Source organism: Typopeltis vanoorti, chromosome 13 (genome assembly GCF_054136105.1).
Source record: "Typopeltis vanoorti isolate ZY-2024b chromosome 13, IOZ_Tvanoo_1.0, whole genome shotgun sequence".
NCBI lineage: Eukaryota > Metazoa > Arthropoda > Arachnida > Uropygi > Thelyphonidae > Typopeltis > Typopeltis vanoorti.
In genome coordinates, this window is record NC_143561.1 from 61,165,703 (window position 1) to 61,189,230 (window position 23,528).

The 23,528-nt window shown below is 36.4% G+C and overlaps 1 protein-coding gene across 1 annotated transcript in view; it reads left to right on the forward strand.

Moving 5' to 3' along the window:
• The window catches only part of LOC150100214 (uncharacterized), an 850,396-nt gene that overhangs the window by 14,258 nt on the left and 812,610 nt on the right, over positions 1–23,528 (forward strand). Inside the window, exon 2 of the mRNA XM_090402345.1 lies at positions 2,956–3,144. Coding sequence (XP_090258471.1) covers positions 2,956–3,144 — 189 coding nt within the window. The remainder of the gene's footprint in view (positions 1–2,955; positions 3,145–23,528) is intronic.

Genomic DNA, 23,528 nt, shown 5'->3' on the forward strand with positions numbered 1-23,528 from the left:
TATCTATAAAACGCATAATGGAGAAACAGAGTGTCTATGAAAGAGTGAGTGGAGGAAATCTGTAAGAGAGTAGTCACTTATTATGTAGCTTACCATTTTTTCTTCTCTACACAGTCAAGAATTTTCAGGGAGGTTTTCGTGCACCACTTCAAATGCGAGAACAATAGACTAAGACTGGTCACATTTGAGATTTTTGTTAGGGGTTGAGTATTGGGGAGAGGAATAGTATTTTGAGCAAAAAAGATACCAAGATTTTTATAGGTTGAGAAGGCTGTTGATGTAACATATTTATGCCAGAATAAGCGAGATGTGAAAGTAATTCCAAGAAGGGAAAACTGATTTTGAAAAAATATTGGAACAGTGTCAAAAGTAAGGAGATGAACAGGATTTTTTTATTTTTTTTGTGGGTAATAAGACTGTACTGTGTTTTGATAGCATTGAAATTCACACAACTATCGTTACCCCACTTGAGAATGTTGAGGGAGTGTCAATGCTTAAGACAGTAAATCTTGAAGCTTCTTGGATCATTTGAGTACTACAAGGTTTCCAGAATGACGAATGGAAGGAGAAAAATAATTCAAAAATGAGAATGGTACTTGGAGCTAATTAGAGAGAGAGAAAGAAAGAGAGAGAGAAAGAGAGAGAGAGAGAGAGAGAGAGAGAGAGAGAGAGAGAGAGAGAAGGCATTGATATATATATAAGAGGACATGTGTGGGCGAAAGCACAGAATCTGGACTACACCAAAATTTGTAAAAATAAATATGATTAGGGAACATTTAATAAATGACTAGAGAGGAAGCTGGCAATCCAATTACCAAGAACAGGAGGGAAAATAAGATGATAGCTTGTTGAACAAGCCTTGATGCTATATTCAGTCAAATGCTTTGGATATATAAGGAGCGACTGCATATAGGATGTATAATATCTAGATCTTTACATGGACTATAGCAAAAGTTGGGTAAGGTTAGTGAGGAGGCCTACTATAGACTGGGAATCGCAGTATCGATGTTGGTGATCGCTGATTAGTCTGTTTCTAATCAGCTTCTTCGCTACCTGCGAAGGTAGCGAAGAAGCTGATGTTGGATGACCTTATTAGTAACGTTCGAGAATGTATATTGAGGTTAGAGCAATAATACGATAGCCTGATGGCTGAGTATTATCTCCATTTTTAGGGACAGGCTCATTCTAAGCTACTGGCTGATATCAACTGATCTCGCCTACTCCCTAATAAGGGGAGAAAAAACGTTATCTTATTTATTTTATTATATATATATATTTATTTTTTATTTTATTTTTATTATTTTATTTTTTATTTTTCTTGTTCTCCAGACAGTATTTTCCTGCATGTTTCTGTAGTCGTACTTCCACCTGGCACGATTTGGCAGAGTAAGCAGCACCAGGATTTCTCTCCAGTTGATCGGCAATCCATCATTCCCGTTACACCGGATTCGGTCCCATGTACTAACTAGACTAGCTGCTAGCTACGAGAAACCGCTTTACTACTGTGTCCTGAAATGAAGAAGATGATCTCTCCCTCACATGCAGGAAATACATGTGAGAAGAAAGGAGAGGAGGAAACTGGAAACTCCACTCAGAAGACAGACAGACATGGAAGTGGCCACATCTCGCTCCACTAAAAAGGGCAGTTGGGTTTCACTGGTGGGACAGAAGTCATCTACCTCTCAGAGATCAAGTAGGCATTTTCTCCAACTAGGAAAGTATGATTATAAGGTGGCATCTACCCCCTCCCCCCCTTAAAAGAAGTGTAAAGTGTTCGAAGCTTTGATCACATAACCAAAACTGAAGATTTGGTTTGTTCTCAACTAGATTGAATAAAGTTTGAAGAATCAATCCTAAACGGAATTTATTAAGACTTGGGCAATACCATTTGAGGATAAAATCCTGTGACTAAGATGTGACAATAACATGTGACTTCGTCAAGTCATGCCATTGAATTTCGAAATACGAATCTTCTGATATTTTATACTGCCTTCTATAGGAGATGTTTAATTTATTCATAGACAGGGTTTATTCTTCGGATATTCATAGAAAAAATCAGTATTAGTGCTTAAACGTGAACAAATAATAATAAAAAAAGAAAACTTACAGTTGAGAAGTTTGTGATACAAGTTTGATCTGTTTTTTTTCTTATACTGTCCTTAACTGGCTCTTAAGTGCCCATAACCGTCCAAGTTAACCTTGGATCTCTCGTAACTATGATTCCAGGATGAGGTGGTTATCCCGATGCTTATAAGTATACTTTGTATGTAAACTGCTTGTGTTCTCATGACTGGTTTGCCTGTGTGCAGAATGACAAGCCCTGGTTTCTGGGAGGGAAATTCTCCGGCTGGTTTAGTTTGTTCGTGTTAGAGATAGAGAGGCAAGTAATTGAATGGCCTATTATTGAATTTAATTGATGCTTAGATTCATTTTAAAATATTAAAAAGACACCAAATATGTGAACGAATGAAGTGCATCAGAATCCATTAATTATATATTGTACAACATCGAGCAATCGTTTATATTTCCCTGCCTACTTTCAGCATATATGTATTGCACCCATACATTTTTTCCAATCAATATCTGCTGTGCAATACTCAGGACCTAGGTTTAAAAAAAAAGCCATTAAATATTGGAAGCAGCATTATTATTTGAAAGAGAAGCTTTAAAAGGGAATTTTATTTGGCGAAGAAAAACAAAAATGTTCTCAATCTTGCAAAACAATCTGACAAGTCTTGAGAAACCAACTTGTAATACTATTGTCATTGTATTACTTAGAAGATACACTCCCGAATAAAATTTTTGTTTTTATTAATATTGTTATGGATTTCATTGACATTTTTAATTGCTTCTTCTGAGAGCCCATTAAAATCTGGAGATATCTAAAATATGCATGTTTATTTAATCCTTCTATTATTATTCTGTTATCGATATTTTCATAAACTCTCTTCATAGGGCCAGAAGAAACGTCATGTTATTATCAAGGTGTACTCTATGGAAATGGGGAGGAATGGAGTCCTGATGCCTGTACTACCTGCAAGTGTCTATTAGGCAGCACAGTTTGTGAAACAGAACAATGCCCGACTATCGAATGTGAAACTCAAAAATATATCCCACTGGGTAAATGCTGTCCAGTATGTGCTGGTAAGTTTAAGTAAATCTGGCAATAAAAAATTTTATTTCTAATTTTTTAATGTAGAGTTGTAGAAAGCCGGTTCAGAGATTAAACATAATTTCATATTACTTCAGATCTTCAATCTTTATTACTTATTTGGACCTGAAGTGTCTTGAAAAAAATTTTATGTTTGGTCTGTACAGATTTCCAGATTATCTAACCCTATCCAGGACAGTAATGCAAGATGGTTCCCCCCCCCCTCACACACACACACAGCTCTTTATATATAGGATAAAACAAGCTTGCTATATGAAATACAGAGGTGTTTCCCTGAAAAAAGTTTCAACTTTATTTAGTAACATTACATAATGTTAACTTTCTAAGAGTTTTACAAGTTGGAAAGCCTGCTCAGAAGACCAAACATCATTTCATAAGAATTCAGACCTCCATTAAGCAAGATCAAAGTACTAGTGTCATATAGGACAAAATCATAAATAATAATAATAATAATAATAATAATAATAATAATAATAATAATAATAATAATAATAATGATAATAATAATTATTATTATTATTATTATCCTTTAATACTTTTTATTGGTGATCTAAACTATTCGTGATCTAAGCTATTCGTGATCAAAACCATGTTGTTGTCTAAAATAATATGAGTTATACAGTCTATGTTTTTCAATGCTGGTTTAAAAATACTAGTTTTGCGCGAAAAAAATCCCTACGTGCTTGTAATAGAGATCAACTAGAGATCAAAGAAATAAAAATAATCACTTTCATCTGAAAAAGTTTACAAACGCCCATATTATTACACGTTGGCCAGGTTGGCCAAGTGGTGGTTTAGTATCTACTCTCCAATAAACAGGAAGAGGGATCGAATCCAGCCGTTGGCATGTGATATAAAAAAATACCACCTGCTCGCTTATTAGAGGAACTAAAGTGGCTTGAAAAAGTTCCGTTTTCAGATATTTTGAAGGAGGTGAAAGAAATGAAGGATTTGGGGGTTGTGGTGGATAAGAACATGAAATTTCGTTGACATTTTGTTAAAATTGCGAGGACGACACAGCGGATTATGGGAATAATGCAAAAAACACCGACGTATAGAAGAAACGATGTTTTGATTCCATTGTACAAGGATTTGATCAGGTCACATATAGAAATGACAAGAATAAAGAGGAACCGAACTTGTATAACATACTCGGGGATGGAAATATCGTAGAAGCAGCAAAAAAACTGGTAACAAAGTATATTATTTAGAGCTTTGTGTGTGTGTGTGTGTGTGTGTGTGTGTGTGTGTGTGTGTGTGTGTGTGTGTGTGTGTGTGTGTGTGTGACATGTGACAACTACAAGTCACGTTGCACTTTAATGGATTCTATTGAATTGTAATAATGAGCTTTGAACAGTCTTTATATAACCAATTGAATTCGTTTATTTATTTAACACAGTATTTTGAATAATGCTATGTAACTTTTAAAATTAAAGATGTTGGAGAGGTTTCACAGACAATCGACTAAGTTGGTTCTGGTCTCTGGAATGTGGAATATGATGACAGGTTGAAAAAATGCAAATTACAGAGCCTGGTGGATTTGAAGGAAGAGGGGGGGGACATGATCGAGACTTACAAGTTGGTAATTACCAAGTTAGCGTGGATGAGACTTTTCATAGGATATCTGGAGACAGGAGGAGAACGAGAGACCACTCCTGGAATCTGTATGATACACACTAAGATGATCTATAAGTTTCTAATCAAAATATCTGCTTATTAAGATCACTGATAAACTTTCTCGTGTCTATGTGTTCTTATAGTCTGAAATATAAAATTAATTAATTCATATACACGTGTTCCTTGTTAGAAAGGGCATCAGAAAAAAAAACATTAAAACATCAGTTAGCATATGTAACATGTAATATAAAAGATCGTTTTGCACAATGTGTTCACTATTTGTGTTGCTGTCACAGAGGAATATACGGAAGAATGCCCTGTTGAGTTCAGAAGAAACAACTATCAGTTTCATAATTCAATAATGGGTTACATAAATCATTAAAAAAATTACGAACAGTTAATTCTGATTACTTTCCATTTTGAGAGAGGCATGCAGTAAGAACAACCAGTTGAGATGATTCGGAGTGTATTATATTTTTTTTTTTTGACAATTGACAAGGTTTATTATCATACAAAGTATTTACATATATATATACAATGAAACATTTTCTATACAGTACAAAGATTCAATACACAATGCAGAGTATTTAATTCATTATAAATATAAATATACATTTTTGTGTAGCTCAGTGGAAGTGGCGCTTGCGTCCTCTGCGCTTGGTCGCCGACTGAAGGAACTTTTTCTAACTTTCCTTCGGCGGTTCCCGAGTTAGTCGATCTCTGGCACAGGCAAGTGGGTTTTTCTCCAGGAAACTCGGGTTTTTCATCCCGTAAACTCAAGAAAGTCGACCGTAGTACCCACATTATTTCAGACAGTAACATATCTTGTTAGGGTTAAGTACCAAGAGATGGCAGCACTTGTTTGACAGGCACTTCATCGGTGGCTACCATAATGAGTGAGACACATGGGACAGGTAACTCTGATTGGCTACCGGGTATAATTGGGTATAATGGCCTCGCCTACTCCCTATAAGGGAATAAAAGGTGCTAGCTGATTTATTTATTTATTTTTGTAAACTACCTAAATATTTATCCATTGTATTTACATTTGGATTGGCACGAATGCGCATATAATTCACTATAAATGCATTAATACAACACACAGTTCAATAATAATAATAATAATAATAATAATAATAATAATAATAATAATAATAATAATAATAATAATAATAATGGAATGATTTTATCATCATAGTTTATTAGCAATATGATACAATGTGAAAAGGGAAAAAAAATATATATATATATATTAAAAATTAAATATTGCAAATTATGGTCTTCCAAGTCTCTCTATTTTGAGCTAACTGGTGTATGTCAGTTGGAGTTTTATAGATCATCCTATTGATGGTTTCACATATGTATTACCAAAATTGTTTGCATGGTCTTCCTCTACTGCGATTGTCAAGATGACAATCGCAGTAGAGGAAGTTTTGGTGCTTATTTGGTGTTTGTACAGGATGAGGAATTCCAAAAAGGGTGAGACTTCAGGATGTCTGAGTTAATGTCCAAGCCATATGAATGTAGTTTTTTGACTATATTGACAAGTTTCTTGCTTAGCCAGATTTAGCACAGCAAAGTTAGTGACACAGTCCATCCAAGTGTAACCAAGGATCAGTATGAGTTCCAAAGGAGTTAATTAGATCTGTAGTTTTTTTGGTGCTTATTGTATAGGTCTGAGAACCATACAAGAAGATAGATCTACTGGTTGCATGGTATAGTCTTAATTTTGTCTTTAATGATATCAATGATGATTTCCAGATGGGGCGGAGTTTGTTATGGAAGACTAGAGCCAGCTGTTTACGTTTTCTAATATCATTTTCTGTATTGCTGATGTAAGATCCAAGGTATTGAAAATCCTTTACTCTTTCCAAGGGTTTATTGTTAATGTGAAGTATAAAGTTTTCATAACCTATTGAGAATACTTTGGACTTTTGATGTTAATCTGCAGACCAAGAAGTTTAGCCTCTGCTTCTAGTGGACTGAGATGTTTTTTGTGCATTTGTTTGTTCTGTACCAATAAGTATAACATCGTCAGCAAAGCAAATATCAGTTATTTGCATGGTGTGGGTAAATGTTCTAATGTTAAAACCAAGATATTCTGTGTTGATGGTCTGGAGGATGTAGTCCAAGCAAACTAAGAATAAATAAGGTGCTAGTACATCTTGCAGGACTCCTGTTGTCACCAGAAAGGATTCAGATGTTTCTGTTTTAAAGATTACTGTAGCATTGTAATCTTTATAAAGTGATGAGAATTGCTTGTATGATTTTTGAGGGTGGACCATAGGGGCTGAATATTTTAAACATTGCTTCTCTATTAATAGAGTCAAAGGCTTTTTTGAAGTCTATAAAGGTTAAAATGAGTGGTAAGTTTTTATCAAGTGAACCTTCTATGATTCTGATGCAATGTATCTGTTCTACTGCACATCGTTTTTTTTTTTTGAAATCCAGCTTGGTTTTTTCCTTAAAAGTGGTGTTAAGTGAGGTTCTGTTCTTTTGAATATCATCCTATTGTATATTTTAACTGTGGTTGATAGTAAATTAATGGATAGTAATTATCCATTCTATTAAAACTGGGTATGTTTAAAGCTTGATTCATTATGGCAAGGAGATTGGATAATGTATTATATCCAGAATTTTTCAAAGCTGCTGCTCTGATTCCATCAATCCCTGGTGACTTTCCTGCTTTGGTTTGATCTATTGCTATTTTTAATTCCTTTTCAGTGAATTCTTCACAATTTATTGGTAGAGTGGTGGTTAGATGCATGTCTGCTAGCTGACTTGAATGTTGGGGATTATCAACATTCAGTAATTCTTGAAAGTAGTTTCTCCATTATTTAAATTAAGGGGATATTAAATCCCACATTGGATTTAATATTCCCTTTTAAAACCGAATAAGAAACTCAAAGATTGGAATCAGAGAGTTCCATGCCAAATATAGTAAACTATAAAAGTCGGCGATTACTAGCGTGAGCTAATGCAAGTAGTCCTAGTACGTAGTACAATCTCGGGCAACTCGCAGCAAAGGTGGTAAAGTTCTGATCGCTATTCTTGGTATTTTCCATAATGTAAAAACACATTTCCTAGGAAATGTATGCAGTTATTACATTATGGTGGGAGGTCACTACCGAGACCGGTTTCAGCCTTTTTTGAGGCTTCATCAGTGAGTAGCTAGACCAAATATATACCAAAGGGTATAGCGAAAAGAACTTATATACTCTGCTATACGAGTTGTCAAAAAGGTGCAACCATTAAGTTACTTAAATATAAAGAGCAAATAGGCTTCATTTCGGCGATATAAACATTATTTAAATTAAGGGGATATTAAATCCCACATTGTTTCTCCATTCTTTCATAAAGTTCGAATTTACCGATAGCTGTCTACCGTTTTTGTCATACATGACAAAAACGGTAGACAGCTATCGGTATTTTATTTACTAATATCTGTCACCACAAAACAAAAATAAATATTTACTTCTTTTTGTTTTGTGGTGACAGATATAATTTATCATTTGAAAAGTGTTTCTAGTATCCCCAGTTTTATTATAATTTTCAAGTTTCTCGCAGTATTTATTTATTTGATTTTCTTTGTCTCTAATCATTAGTTCATTGACCTTGTCATTTAAAATGTCTAGTTTGTCTTTATTTATTTCATTCGTGTTTAAGGGGTAGAGTTTCCTTGCTTTATTTCTTTCATCTATATATTTTTCAGTTTGAGGGATAATCTATTTTTCCGAGTCTTTTTTGTTGCTGTTTTTCAAGAATTTTGTTGGATGTTATGTTTATTGCTTCAATGATACCCTTATACTTTTCATTAACTGGATCTTTAAGAACGTTTTCCATATTGTCTTCTAATGTGCTGTGGAAAGATTCTGCAATTTGTAGGTTATTTAGCTTGTCCCAGTTATATTGTTTCTTTGTAGGCCTGTTATTTTTAGAGGCTTTCAGTGAAAGTTTAATGTAGACACTGATTATTCTGTGGTCAGAGTTTAGTTCAATCGTATTATATGCTCGACAGTTCTTGATTGATTTGACCCACTTTCCATTGATTAGGATGTGGTCTATTTGGGAATGAGAACATGTTCCCAGGTCCATAGTCTTCCTTTTGGATGAGGAAATTTGGTTTAGGTGATTACTATGTTATGGCTATTGCAGAAGTTCATAAGAGAATGTCCATTGTTATTTGTGGTTTCATGATAAATATATTTACCTACGTTTTTAGTCATATTGGCAATGTCTTTACCAATTTGAGCATTAAAATCGCCACCAATGAGTGTGATGTTGTGAATTGGGATGTTCATGGCAGCTTCAGAAAGATCTTTATAGGAGGAGTATTTGTCTTCTAGTGAAGCACAATCTGTAGGAGAATATGTGGATATTATTGCGGTTTTGGGTTGGTACTTATGGTTATGAGAACAATTCTTTCAGACACTTTTTCAATTGATGTTACTTTTTTCTGCTAGTTCCTTCTTGAGTATTATTCCAACCCCTCCAGTTCCATCATTGTTTGCTGAGTTATAAATAAATCTCAATTTTTTGTCAGTTGATGTTTCATTCACTTCATGATTGCCAGTTCTTCATCTGTGTTCTTGCATACATATAAAGTCAATGTCGACTTTTTGTGCTTCTCTAAGTAAGTTCAAAACTTTTTCGTTTTCTTGAGTGTCCGTACGTTGTATGTTGAGAAGATGAGATTACATTTCCAAAATTTAATTTGATCACACTTTCTTGAACCTTTATTCAACCTAGAACTTCCTGGAAGGGTTTGATCCTTGGTATTCACTGTAACTGTATCAGCAGCTGAGGCACAAATCTATGTGGAAGTAGTTGATATTATCTCGTTTCCTTTCGTAATCATTTAATATACACATATTGGGTGATTGGTACTAATATGTTTTACCGGTGATGTTAGCTTGCTCGGAATCTACCCAGTGTTTCCAGAGGAGCACCACGAGAAGGTGCGATTTAGATTTTTACTTATATTATTAATTTTTAATTTCGCTATAATGTTTATATAGCGCCTGTTTCAGCTCTGTGTACGTCACTAGATTTCTGTCATCGAATGGCAGTTTGTTGATCATGTCCGGTATGTAGAAGCTTCGGTAGGTTTTCCGTAGTGATTATTATACTTATATGTTATGTAGTTTGTTGACTATGGTCATGTTATCTGATATGTTGTTCTGGTCACGCTGTAGGCTGGACTGAAGCAATGTTTTAGTATGACTGTGTGTGGTATAATTGTTTTACTTTAAATATTTTGCATTCTGTCCTTGCTGCCCGTATGAGTGTGGGCCCTTCTCTTTGTTCCCAGAATATTCGTTTTGCCATTTTATTTTGCAACAGTTGTAATATGTTACGTTTGTAGTATGCACAGAATGTATATGATGTAACTTCTTCTTCTTCTGCAGCTTCTCCCACTTAAGTGGGGTCACTATTGATAATGAGTCTCCTCCACATCCTCCTGTCTTGGGCTGTCACCACATCCAAGTTCTTCATCCTCAAGTCCTCTTCTACCAGCTTCCTTCATCTCTTCTTTGGCCGCCCACGCTTCCTCCTTCCTTGCACATCCATCTTCATGACCCTTCTTCTCACATATTCGTCCTCCCTCCTCATCACATGACTAAACCATCTCAACCTTGCTTCCTGTATCTTCGCTCCTAAGTTCGTAACTTTCACTGTTCCCCTCACATAGTCATTTCTCAAACGATCCTTTCTGGTCACACCGCACATCCACCTAAGTATTCTCATTTCTGCTACTTCCATCTTGCTAATGTTATTTTTCCTCAGGGCCATAGTTTCCATAGCATACGTCATGGCTGGCCTCACTAATGTCCTATAGATTTTACCTTTCAGATTGATCGGCACCCTCTTATTGCGTAACACTCCAGCCATCTCCCTCCAGTTCCTCCAACCCGCTTGTATCCTGCATCCCACTCCCTTCTCAGCCCCTCCATCTTTTTCCACTGTTGAACCTAAGTATCTAAAGTCCCTCACCTTCCTGATGACATTTCCTTCCAGCTCCAGATCTGTCTCCTGTCCGCCGCCCTCTGTGCAACACATATACTCTGTCTTACTTCTGCTCAGTCTCATACCTCTCTCTTCCAGTACTTTTCTCAATGTGTATGATGTAACTGCGTATCTTAAAACATTTTCACATAACACTTTATGTGAAAATGTTTTATTTTCACATAAAAGTATTTTCACATAAAATTATGTATATCGGAGCAATGTCATTTAATCTATGTATTCTGCTTGCTATTATCCTGAGTTTGTTGAGAAGATAATTTGTATGGCTATTTCAAATTTGATCAGCTTCAAGGGTGAAGTCCAAGATAACATGTTGTTTTCACCTGTGTGATGGCTGAAGTTTAAGAATCAGTGATTTGTGTATAGCAGATGGATATCAGATAATGAGATATTTACTTTCTATGGGTTAGGTATGGGGTTTTTTGAATATCATTAGCATTGTTTTTTTCAGGATTTATATATGTGCCATTTTCATTTAGCCAGTTAGTGATCAGAATAATGTCGTGTGCATATTTGTGTGAGCAATGTTTGCGTTGTTGTGAATAGATACCATGGCCATGTCGCCTGCTTATTGAAAGCTATATAAGTTTTTAGGGGAAGATGAATAATATCGTGTGCGTTAATATGAAACAGAATGAGAGAGAGAATAGCTCATTGTGGTACTCCACAAGTTGCCGGTAACTGTTTGCTGTGCGCTGATCCTTGTGATGTGCTTTCTGTTTTTTAGGTCTGTGAAATCTTCCACTAGTGTTGCTGTTCCTTTTTTTTTTTTTTTTGAAAGCCATATTGTGTTTTTGGGATGATTTGGAATTTTTCAATGTATGCCTAGAGTATACACAATGCGCTCCATGATTTGGTTGATTACAGACAATGTGGCAGTAGCTCTGCAATTACTTATAATGTTTCTTTTTCGATGTTTATATATGGGAGTGATTAATGCAGTCTTAATGTTTCAGGTATGTACCTCGTTTTGTAGATTTTATTTAACAGTTTACATATAACTGGACATAGGTTAGTTGAGTGTTTTTTTTTATGTCCTTTGGTCTGATTCCTTTTATTCCTAGTCCTGTATTAAGGTTAATTTGATGAATTGCAAGTGAGAGTTCTTGTTTTTACTGTGGGGAACCACATTGACTGAGTTGCTCGTGGTCCTAGTGGAGAATATTTCTTTCTGTGAGGGGAGAATGCTTCCCACAACTTTTGGACAGAGTTCATAAAGTACTGATTAAAGCTGTTTGCTAAGTGTCTGAGGGATTTGGATTCGAGCAAAGTTGTGTTTTACTGTTTCTGAGGCAGTGGTTTTGTGTGTATTGCCAGCATTTCATTGATCAGGTACCAAGTTTCCTTTATGTCAGTTTGAGCTGTTGTTAATTTGTTTCTTTCTTTTTTCTTTTTTTTTTTTTTGCAGTTCTAATCTGTTGTTAGAGCCTGTGTAGCTCAGTGGAAGTGGTGTTTGCATTCCTCAGCGTTAAACCGCCCGAAGATAGACTAAGCTACAATTCTAGCCGCCGACTAGAGGAACCTTTTAAACCTTTTTTTTTTTTCGACGGATTCCCAAGTTAGTCGATCTCTGACACAGGCAAGCGGGTTTTTTTCTCCCGTAAACTCAAGAAAATCGACCGTAGAACCCACACTATTTTAAACATTAAAAATATTGTGTAAAGTGAGGGACCACGAGATGGCGGCACTTGTTGTGACATCTCTTCACTGCGGACTGCTTAAATTAGTGATAGACTGTGCCAACTATTTGAACCGCCCATTCAGTCTCCATAGGTCTAATATGCAACACGACATCCTCGCCTACTCCCTATACGGGAATAAAAGGCATCAGCAGATGCTTTTTCTTTGTTTTGTTTTTTGATCTGTGTTGTTAAGTAATTCCGTTTTCTTTTGTATTCAGCTTGTAAAACTGTATTGTTAGCAACCTCTTAAGTTGTTTCCATTGGGCACCTTTTTTTCCCTTTCTATATTTATTAATATGTTTTCTATTATCCATGAATTCCGTCTGGTTGTCGAGCGAACTTTTATTTTTGGTAATGCTTTGTTATATATTTTATTAAATCTAAGTTTAAGGATAGTACTGTATATACTGGATGCAAATAGCATCTTCAAACTCAGCATCTGCAGAGTGTGAAGATGCTATCTGCATCCAGTCTATTTTTCCGATTTCGTTATTTCCTATCGTTTGGTACATGGTGCTATTATACTGTTTTGTGGTCTCAGTGATTTTTAAGGCGTCTGGTTCAGTATGCAGCTGTAGTCAAGTGGCATAATGATCTGCATGTTAACACGTTATGACCGCTGCTGTGTAGCCGTTTGTAGGGGCCCGTATATTTATGTGCTCACTACGGGAACGATTGTGTTTTTGACTATCTTCTTTCGTGTATATTATTGTGCTGTGTTGTTATTTATGCTCGTAATGTTTATATTTATGTCACCTATTATTATCAGGTATTCTGAGATGCCTTCTTCCGTGGTAGAAGGCCATCTGCTTAATTCATCAAGAAATTTTGTGGTGCTTAAATTGAATGGGCTGTAGATTGCGTTTAATATTAAGGAGTTCTCTTGTTTGATATTTTTAACTTCGATGCATGTATTTTCCACATATTCTAATTTATAGTTTATTTCTATTGCTTCTAATTTATGTTTGCTAAATATTTTCCAACTCCTCGTTTAGTTTCTCTGCAGTGTTTTTGTTGTTGAAAGTTTGGCATTTGGTAAATTGTTGCCTCTTCTTCTGTTGTGGATACTTCTATTAATACTAAAATATCTACGTTGTCTATATCTTCCTTCAGATGAGTTTGCAGGATCAGCTAGTATTTTTTAATGCTCCAGATGTTGATAGTCCTTTTTGGGGAATAGTCACTTGTTCCCATTCCGTTATTTAGTTTAAAATGTAGCAGCTGTCATATTTCGGAGTAATTAGATATGTTTAATACGACTGTGTTAATACAAACTAATGCGATTGTGTTTTTATCTAACGCAGCGTTTATAAGGTCTATGAAATTTTTCTATGAATGTGGGGAGTTTGCAATACACAATATGTTCAATAATTTGGTTGATTACCGACAATGTGGCGATTGGTCTGTAGTTACTTATAATGTTTCTTTTTCTTGAAGTATGAATGTAATTAATGCAGTCTGGAGTGTTTCAGGTATGTACCCCGTTTTTAAGTTTATGTAACAGATTTAGTATAACAGGACATAGGTCAGTTGAGTGTGTTTTGTGCCTTTTGGTCTGTATAGCTCAGTGGAAGTGACATTTGCACTCACGACGCTTGACCACAAGAAAGAAGACTTGGTTTCAAATCTAGTTGTCGACTAGTGAAACATTTTCTAAGCTTTTTTCGACCAGCTCCCGAATTAGTCGATCTCTGATATGGGCAAGAGGGCTTTTTTCCGAAAACTAGGGTGTTTTGTTCTGTAAACTCAAGAAAATCGACCTTAGAACCAACACTATTTCAGACATTGTGTTAGGGTTGGGGACAATGAGATGAAGGCACTTGTTAGCACTCTCTTCACTGCGTGCCAATTAAATTGGTGAGACTTGAGCTAGCTTCTGATTGGCTATCAGTGGAGATTGAACTGCCCATTCAGTCTCCAAAAGTTAGATAGGCCTACTCCCTATACGGAAACAAAAGACCTTAGTTGATTTATTTTATTTTTTACATGGTCTGATTCCTATTTTTGCTTGGCTAATGGCGGAGATAGACTTTCTCGTAGTCTTGAAAAGTTAGGGGTAAAACGACCTCGCCTACTCTCCAAGGGAATAAAAGTTTTTATAGGATTTTTTAAAATAATAATAATAATTATATAGCAAACTAGTAATTCCGGTTCAAAAAGGAATCCATTCAACTGAACATACTTTAGGGAATGCCACAAACAAAAAATGCACCTTGATCTTAACGTTTTTTTCCCCTTATTAGACAACTAACTACATCCCGATGTGTTATTCAGTATTTTCTTCTACCAACGATGCAGCTATTCCCACTAGCTTTCTCGTATAATTAAAATGTTTAATGTATAATGAGTCCTGTAGACTCTACAGTGTAGAGCATCCATAACTATCGAATAACTCGTATACCACAGTGAAAATAAAATTATTATCTTATTTTCTAAATAATTTATTATATAATTTAATCTTAACTTAAGGGGAGTGGGGAGAATTGTGAAAAATTTAAACACTGGTAAACAATCTCTATGATGCATACATCCCATGTTAGCAGTTCGCATCAGAAAACTTTGTTGTTGTTGTTGCACTAGCTTAAAGACCTAGCGCAGTCTGAAAATTAAGTTGGCCATGAGTACACACGTAATTTACAGACAAAAAATACTAGTGGTGGTGGTGATCAGTAGATGGCGTTGGTGCAGATGATAATGATAGTATTAGCGGTTCTGTGTAGTTGGTGAAGCGGATTGCCGTCCGCTCCACCAACGATGAGTCTTTGGGCTCCTTGGAGGTGTCATGTAATAATAATAATAATAAGAACTTCGAATTTTAATATGAATACGTGGTCGCTTCAGTCGTGAGAAGAAGTAGCATCTTGTGTTTCAGAATTACCTTGAAAACTTCTTGCACTAGTTCACGATTAAAAGAATATGCCTTTAATATTTCGAAAATCGGTTTCCATTTTTGTATTAAGAGTAACTCCTAATATTTTGGGAGGCATTACTTTAATAAGATTGCACAGCAAACACTAGAAAACTAAATTATGCACAACCCCCATCAACAAGCTGTGATTTCAATTTTTTTTTAAAAATTTATTTATAAGGTAAGCTATACTACAGCATAATTTTCCTTCTCCCTTCATATGATTAAGGAGAATTCTTACTTAGATTACTTATCTGAATTTCCACTACGTATCAAAAATAAAAAAAAAAAATAAAAAAAAAAAAAAAAAAAAATATATATAAATTAGTTTAAAAAGCTATTTTGGCTCAAAGAAATTACCAAAAAAAGAAAAAGAAAAACAATCTTTAGTTAATAGCATTGACCGTTGTCATCTCCCCATCATTCATTATCATCCATCACAGTAGTATGGCATCCTCAAAACACACACATAGCATGGGCTATTTTTTTCTAATGATTGTTCTCTTGCAGCAGAACTTGGTTATCTTTGCAACTCATTTTACTCCAGGGTGACAACCTTTATGATGCATACAAATATTACTTGCCTCCTATCTTTCCCACATCTGTCATATAATATCATACACAGGGGCGAGCCAGTAGTGTCTGGCGCCTGTGTGCAAAACTTTAGTTGGCATCCCTATTCCCCCCCCCCCCCCCCTCCAATAAAAAATCACTTAAAAAAAACGTTTTTTTAAAAGAATTTCCTCCTCTTTGGCACTTGTGTGCATCGCACACATTGCACATATGGCCAGTGCACCCCTGATCATACACAAAACTATTCCCAACCCCTATATCTGTGATACAGTCTGAACAGATCAGGGCTGACTCAGACATCAGTTTTCGGGCCTCAAACCGAGGCCCTGCTCTCAGAGGGGACCCAGAACTTTCAAATTTCTAAGAAAATTTGATAATAGACTTATTGATATTTTAGAGATGTATTGATATGGAAAATATTTTAGTATATAACTATATGTATTTAATGTTTGCAAATTAGGTTTAAAAAAAAACATGAAATTTAAAATATAAAATTATATGATTTTTTGATAAAAAAATTCTTTTTTGCAATTATTTTGGGACCCCACTAATAACGTTTTCCTGAGGCCCTGCAAAACCTCAGGACAGCCTTGGAACAGACCATTATTAACATTATTATGATTGCTTTCCTGACTTTCATGAAGACCGTCTATGGAGTTATCAGACTCATTGTGGGAGGTCAGTGATAGACAACACAAAGTCTATTGTATTACTTCTTAAGCTCATCCACTATTTGCACTTCCACTATCATGCCAGGCAATGCATTCCATGCTCCAACCACACTCTATACAAATAAACTCACTTCTTACTCACTACATCTTTTTGTAACTTATAATAAATTTGCTGGCCTGGTTGGCCGAGTGGTTAGCATATCTACTCTCCAGCCAAAAGGCTGCAGGTTTGAATCCTGCTGTGGGCATGGATGTTTGTGATTATTTGTGACAATACTAGTGGTGGTGGTGATGGGCAGTAGATGGCAATTGTATTACTTGTTAAGCTCATCCACTATTTGCACTTTCACTATCATGCCAGGCAATGCATTCCATGCTCCTACCACACTCTATACAAATAAACTCACTTCTTACTCACTACATCTTTTTGTAACTTATAATAAATTTGCCGGCCTGGTTGGCCGAGTGGTTAGCATATCTACTCTCCAACCAAAAGGCTGCAGGTTTGAATCCTGCTGTGGGCATGGATGTTTATGATTATTTGTGAAAATACTAGTGGTGGTGATGGACAGTAGATGGCATTGGTGTAGATGATGGTAGTTGTAGTTCGTTGTAGTTGGTGAAATGAGTGATGGAGGCAGAGCGTTGTAGAGTAGGTGCCCTCCCTCAATGAGTCTTTGGACTCCCTGGAGGTGTCACGTGATAATAATAATATGTTACGTCTTCTGTATTTTCTTTAAATTTTAATGTTTATATTCCTTTGTTCCTTATTTTGTTTTTTTCCTCTTACTTGTACCAGGAGTTATTTCCAGCAAATTTATTTAATTTTAAATGACTGCGCCAGCCGGTGATTAATTCCTGATTCTTATGTCTACTTCAATGACTATCACTATAATAATACTTAGTAACGGGAACACGTGGTATGCAGTCGCGACTCCCCCCCTTTTATAAGCATAACTCACATCATCTGCTAACAACTGATTATGTTACTATATTCCAATGATAATATCACAGACATAAAGATTGAACAGTAATGGTGCCAGTACTGAACTCTGTGGAACTCCACTTGTTACCTTCCTACTTTTCCATATGCAATTGTCTGAAATCTATGATAAAGCCAGTTACTAATCCAATCCACTAATCTCATATCCAAACCAAAGTTGCAACTTAAAAACTAAAAAAACTTGTCATATGGCATCCTGTTAAATGCCTTTGAAAAAAAAAATAAAAATAAAAAGACAATGTATGCTTTATCCTTATTTACTTCCCTTGTTACTGCTCTATTGTAAAAGCTAACAAGATTACTAAAATGAGAGCATCCTTTAACAAATTCGTGCAGACCTGCATAAATAATATTGCCCTCATTTGCCCAATTCTGTATACAAGTTCTTACTAATTTCTTCAAAATTTTAACAACCATAGAAGAAATACATGAAAGCCTATAGTTTGATACCTCCATGCTACTACCAGCCTTATGCAATAGCCATTGTACTGTCTTACACTCTTTTCACTCTCTAGGAACTTTCTCCATTGTAAGACTTTCATTAAACAGCAAGGTTAATGGCAAGTAAGTTCTGCTGCTCATTCCCTTAATACATGTGGAAAAATTCCATAGGTTCCCATGCCTGACATCTAGCATACTCAGTATTTGAAATACATTCTCTTTATTCACTTCTAATTCTTCATCATCCTTATCCCTCTATTGAAAAAAGCCTGTTTTCCTTGTTTGGGACATTCAAAGAAATCGCTGTTTAGATAAATGCTATGACCAAGTCCAAAACTTTTGGTCCTCATGATGTTCTGTCCACCAGATGCTTCTCCTCTATCACCCATGTGGAATAGGTTATCAGAGGTAGTAGTGATAGTTTTTTTCATCAAATGAGCTCAAGGAGATGTGTGGTGGATATTATGTTAATTATAGTTTGTGTGGACCTCACATGATGAGTCTTCAGTTACCATATAATAATAATATGAGTAATAATATTTTTTACAGTAATATTATAACATATTATTGTAAATATTATTTTATATTTATAATAATATTTTATATTTTATATTTTATTTTATAAAATATAAAAATTTAGTCCTCATTCCCCTGCTGACTGCATTTTTATTATTATTATTATTTAACATCTGACTTTCATGGAGTCAGGCACTCATTGTGGGAGATACACGCTATCACACAATGCTCATCCAACCTCCAACTGTGCCTTAAACTAGTTCAATGTGTCTACATTCACAATACACCCAGGCACTGCATTCCACTCACCAACCACTCTCCATGAAAAGAAGCTTCTCCTCTCTTCTCTGCTCACACCCTTCTTATACAGTTTCCAAGGATGCCCTCTTGTTCCAGATTCTATGCAAAATCTTTTCCATGTCAACCTAATGATAACCCCTGACTAACTTATATGTGTCAATCATATCTCCCCTCCCCTTCTCCTTCTATTCAAGGGACTTTACAATTTATATTCTCTCAATCTACCCTTGTATTCTATGTTCCAAAGACCACTGACCACTTTTTTGAATCTTCTCGGGACCCCTTTCTGACATCCTCATCACCATGAAAACCCAGTACTAAATCTGTGCAGAATAATGAGGTCTGATCAAGGCCTTATACAGTGGCATCATAATCTCTTTATTCCTGCATTCCAGGGTCCTCTGCATAATTGCCATTATCCATCACATTCCATTGTCTTTGGAATGTGACGTCTTCACAACTTGTGCAATGTGGCCCGTGAATTTCAGGTCCTCGTCCACCACTATCATCCCAGATCTCTCATCTCCTCTACCTCTTTTAAAGTTTCCTGACCAAGTGTATACTTTCCATTACATTGCTGCTTACCAAATTTCAAAACCTTACACTTTGCAACATTGAACTGACAGGTCCACTTACCTGCCCATTCATGCAATGTATTCAAGTCCTCCTGTAAGGCCATAACATTTGTTTGACTCTTGGTCCCAAAACTGATCCCTGCAGCACACCACTAGTGACCTTTCTCTTTTGGAATACCTCACTCCTTACGTACAACTTTCTGATACCTATCTGACAGCCAGTCACTGATCCAACTCAGAAGTTTGTTATCCAATCCCAACTGTTTCAATTTATTTAACAGTTTGTCATGTGGCAGTCTATCAAAAGCTTTTGGAAAATCTAAGTATACCACTTTATATGCATTTCCCTTGTCCAAGATTTGTCACCTTGTTATAGTACATAAAGAAGTTAGTAAAACATGATCTCCCTTTAACAAACCCATGCTGACAACCATGGAGAATACTGTTATCTACCTACCCATTTCTGTATCCTAGTTCTCACCAATCTCTCTAGTACCTTCACCACAACTCCAGATATACAGATTGACTTATAATTTAGCTACAGCCTTGTTACCACCTTATGAAGTGGAACAATTTTACCTTCTTTCCACTCCCTAGGAACCTGTGCTGTTGTAAGACACATTAAACCGGCATGCCACTATTACTGACAATTCCCTGGAACTTCTCATTACCTTAAGATGCATGATGATATATCATCAAATCCTGTCACTTTACTGACATCAAGTTTTTTTATTTTCTCATATACCTCCTTCTTATTCATAATTAAACCATCCTCTCCTATGTACTCTACACTTAAGTTTCTCATGATTTCATCCAGATGAGGATGAAACACCCTTATAAATTGATCACTGAATACCTCAACAATGACTTCTGCAGCAGTTACCATTCTACCATTTTCATCCATTAACATCATCTTAGTATAATGTTTTTTAGTATAATGTCTTAGTGTAATGCTTGTTCTTTATACTCTTCATGTAACTTATTCATTTATTCATTTTTATGTATTACTTTGTGAGTTCCCAAGCAGCATTTATTTCCTTACTGCTCAACTTCTCATTCCATGATATAGCTCCAAGCTGTCTCCTAAGCTTGTCATAATGACCAGCCTTGTACTTCCACGTAAATCTTCTCATCATAGAAGTGTGCATATGGCCAGTCACAATCCAGGTCATGATCACGCTCACCAACTGGAGGAAAGTGTGAAACCCCACTCACACTTACATCCTCTGATGAAATGATCAGGTCTAAAACTCTCGATCCTTGCATAACCTCCTTTACATTCTGCCTGAGATAGTTGTCTCTGAAGAACCCAAGAAATTTATTTTCCTTATTTCCAAATGTTATCTCTTCATTCTAATCTATACTGCCATAATTAAAATCACCCACCATAATAATCATCCTTCCTTTATTCACTAACCCAAGTTGTTTATACGTTTCTTCATCACCACCACCCTCTTCAATTTTCAAGGATGACCTTTTGCCCCCCCCCCTAGCCAAGTTCTGAAACATGTTTCTATCATATCCTATATTTTTTGCCTATCAACAAACTTCTCTAGTCCACACACCCTCAATAATTCATAGGGAACATTCACAGATCACTTGCCATCCTAGTTGCCTGGATCAGAATCCTCTCCACCAGCTCGTTATCCTCAAGAAACCCAGGAGACCCGATCTGAGCACAGTAATTCAGATGTGGATGTATCAAGGCCTTATAAGGAGGAATAACAACTTCTTTATCTATACTTCTTAGTATGTTCTTCAATAGCCAAGTAATCGTATGAGCTATCTTAACAACATGTCCTCTAAACTTTAACTGTCTGTCTACTACCACCACCCCTAAATCCCTAGCTTCATCTATTTTCTGGAGTACAGTTCCATCAATGTGGCACACTGAGAGGGTGAGGTCAGAGTTGGATGCATTCAGAGGTAGCAGAAAAGAAAAAAGATAAGTTTTTTATTTTTATTTCAGTTTTCTACTTTAAATAACACAACATAAAGTGATTCGCAGTTTGGGAAATTTACTTAAAAAACATAAAATGTTTAGTATAGTTGGGGTAGTTCTGAGTACTTGGTTCTTCATGCACTATTTGAATGATGGTGGCTGCCACAGCTCAGTCTACCAATAGCTTGTCACCAAGTCCTCTCCCATTTGAGGGAGGACTACATTTTGCATAGTATACTATGGGATTTTGTGGTGCGCAGTGCTTGTGGCATGTATGCATCCTGGTGGTTGGATATCTGGCAGGTGAGAGAGAGAGAGAGAGAGAGAGAGATCAGGGAGTGCATATATGCAGAAAATGTACGAAATCGGAAGAGCCTTTATGAGTTGGAGATTAGTATAACAGACCTTGGCAGCATTGTGTCAGGGGTGGAAGAATACCATAGGGAGAGACGAGTAGTGTGATAGAGGGAGAGGATAACAAGCAGAATGTAAATGAAAAAATAAAAGTGGGGAGTGTGGAAAGTTTGAATCCTTGTGAAGTTTTTGTAGATGGTTTTAGTTGGAGGATAAATGAGGAGCAAGAGTGGATAGCTTGCAGAGAGAGAGAGAGAGAGAGAGAGAGAGAGAGAGAGAGATGCACTGAAAGAGGAGGTGGAATGTTTTGGGAATGAGTTGAGAAGCATGAAAGAAGAGATTAAGCAAATGAAAGCGATGAATGCAAAGTGAATCAGAGTAGGAGTGAGAGAGTTATGGGAGTGATAGAAGAGGAGAGAATAGAAACAGCAGGAGAGAGGGAATGAGAAAAATGCAAGGGAATGCTGGAATCAGGGATAGAGAGATGCCAGGACAGCATGTAAGTAGAGGAACGAAGAAAGTGTCGGAGGAGAGAGAGAGTGAGGAATGCAGGTGAGCAAGGAAGGAACAGAGTGGTAAGAGGTATGATGTATGGAGACTCAATGATCTGTGGCATGCAAGATAGAATGCCTGAGGAGTGTATGCTTGGAGGAACGATAGAAAGTGTGGCTATGGCAATTAAGCGGGGTGAAAGGATGGATGAGGTGATTGTGATGGTGGGCACTAATGACCTGAGAGGCAGTTTGAATAGAGTGGCAAGAGATCTGAGATTCATGCTTGAGGTTGTATGAAGAAGACTCAGAGAGGGAAGATAGTGTGTGTGGCCCAGGTATAATAATTAAGAGCTAAGGAGAAAGGTATTAATAATAAATAGTATGATAACAAGAATGTGTCAAAAGAGAGGGGCTTGGAGTACATAGATTCTTGGGAAACATTTGAGGACAGAAAGGAACTGTATGTGAGACATTGCTTGCATTAAAATGAAGAACATAAGCATCTGGAGAGATTGCTGTTCTCTGAATGAGTCAGTGTGTCAATGCAGGGAAACTAGAATTATCAGGGTGGATGACAATAGGGGTGGCCTCTTGTGGGAATAGGTGCTTGGGAGAAGAGCTGGGGATACATCAGGTAATGCTGAATCCAGTGAGATCTGGAGGGGGATAATGATAGGTGTATAAACAGTGACATTTTTATTCTTTATACTAATGCTAGGAGTATCCGGAATAAAGGAGATGAAGATGACTTGGGTACTGATAGCCTTATCTACTCATAGTTCAAAGATTATTGGGATGTCTGAGACGTGCTTGATCGAAGATAATATACTAACAGGAATAGAAGTAGCAGAGTATAGCATTTTTCGACAGGATAGGAAGGAAAAGTGCAATGGTGGAGTACTGCTTATGATAAGTGATGACTTATGACCTCTCAGAGTGGAGGATTTGGAGGGCACTGGCACTACTGGTTTTGAAAGCATATGGTATGAAGTAGAGGTGGGAGAGACAGGATATTTAGTGGAGTGTTGCTACAAGCGAGGGAGCATAGAGGGCGAGGATCAGGAAATGTTTAGGCAGTTGAGTTTGGCAAGTACAAGTACTATATACTTGTACTTGCCAAAGTACAAGTATATAGTATTGAATATATATACAATGAATATATATACAATGATGGTTATAGGAGATTTTAACTATAGCAGTATAAATTAGGAAGAGGAAACTGCATGTAGTAATAAGGGAATGGAATTCTTGAG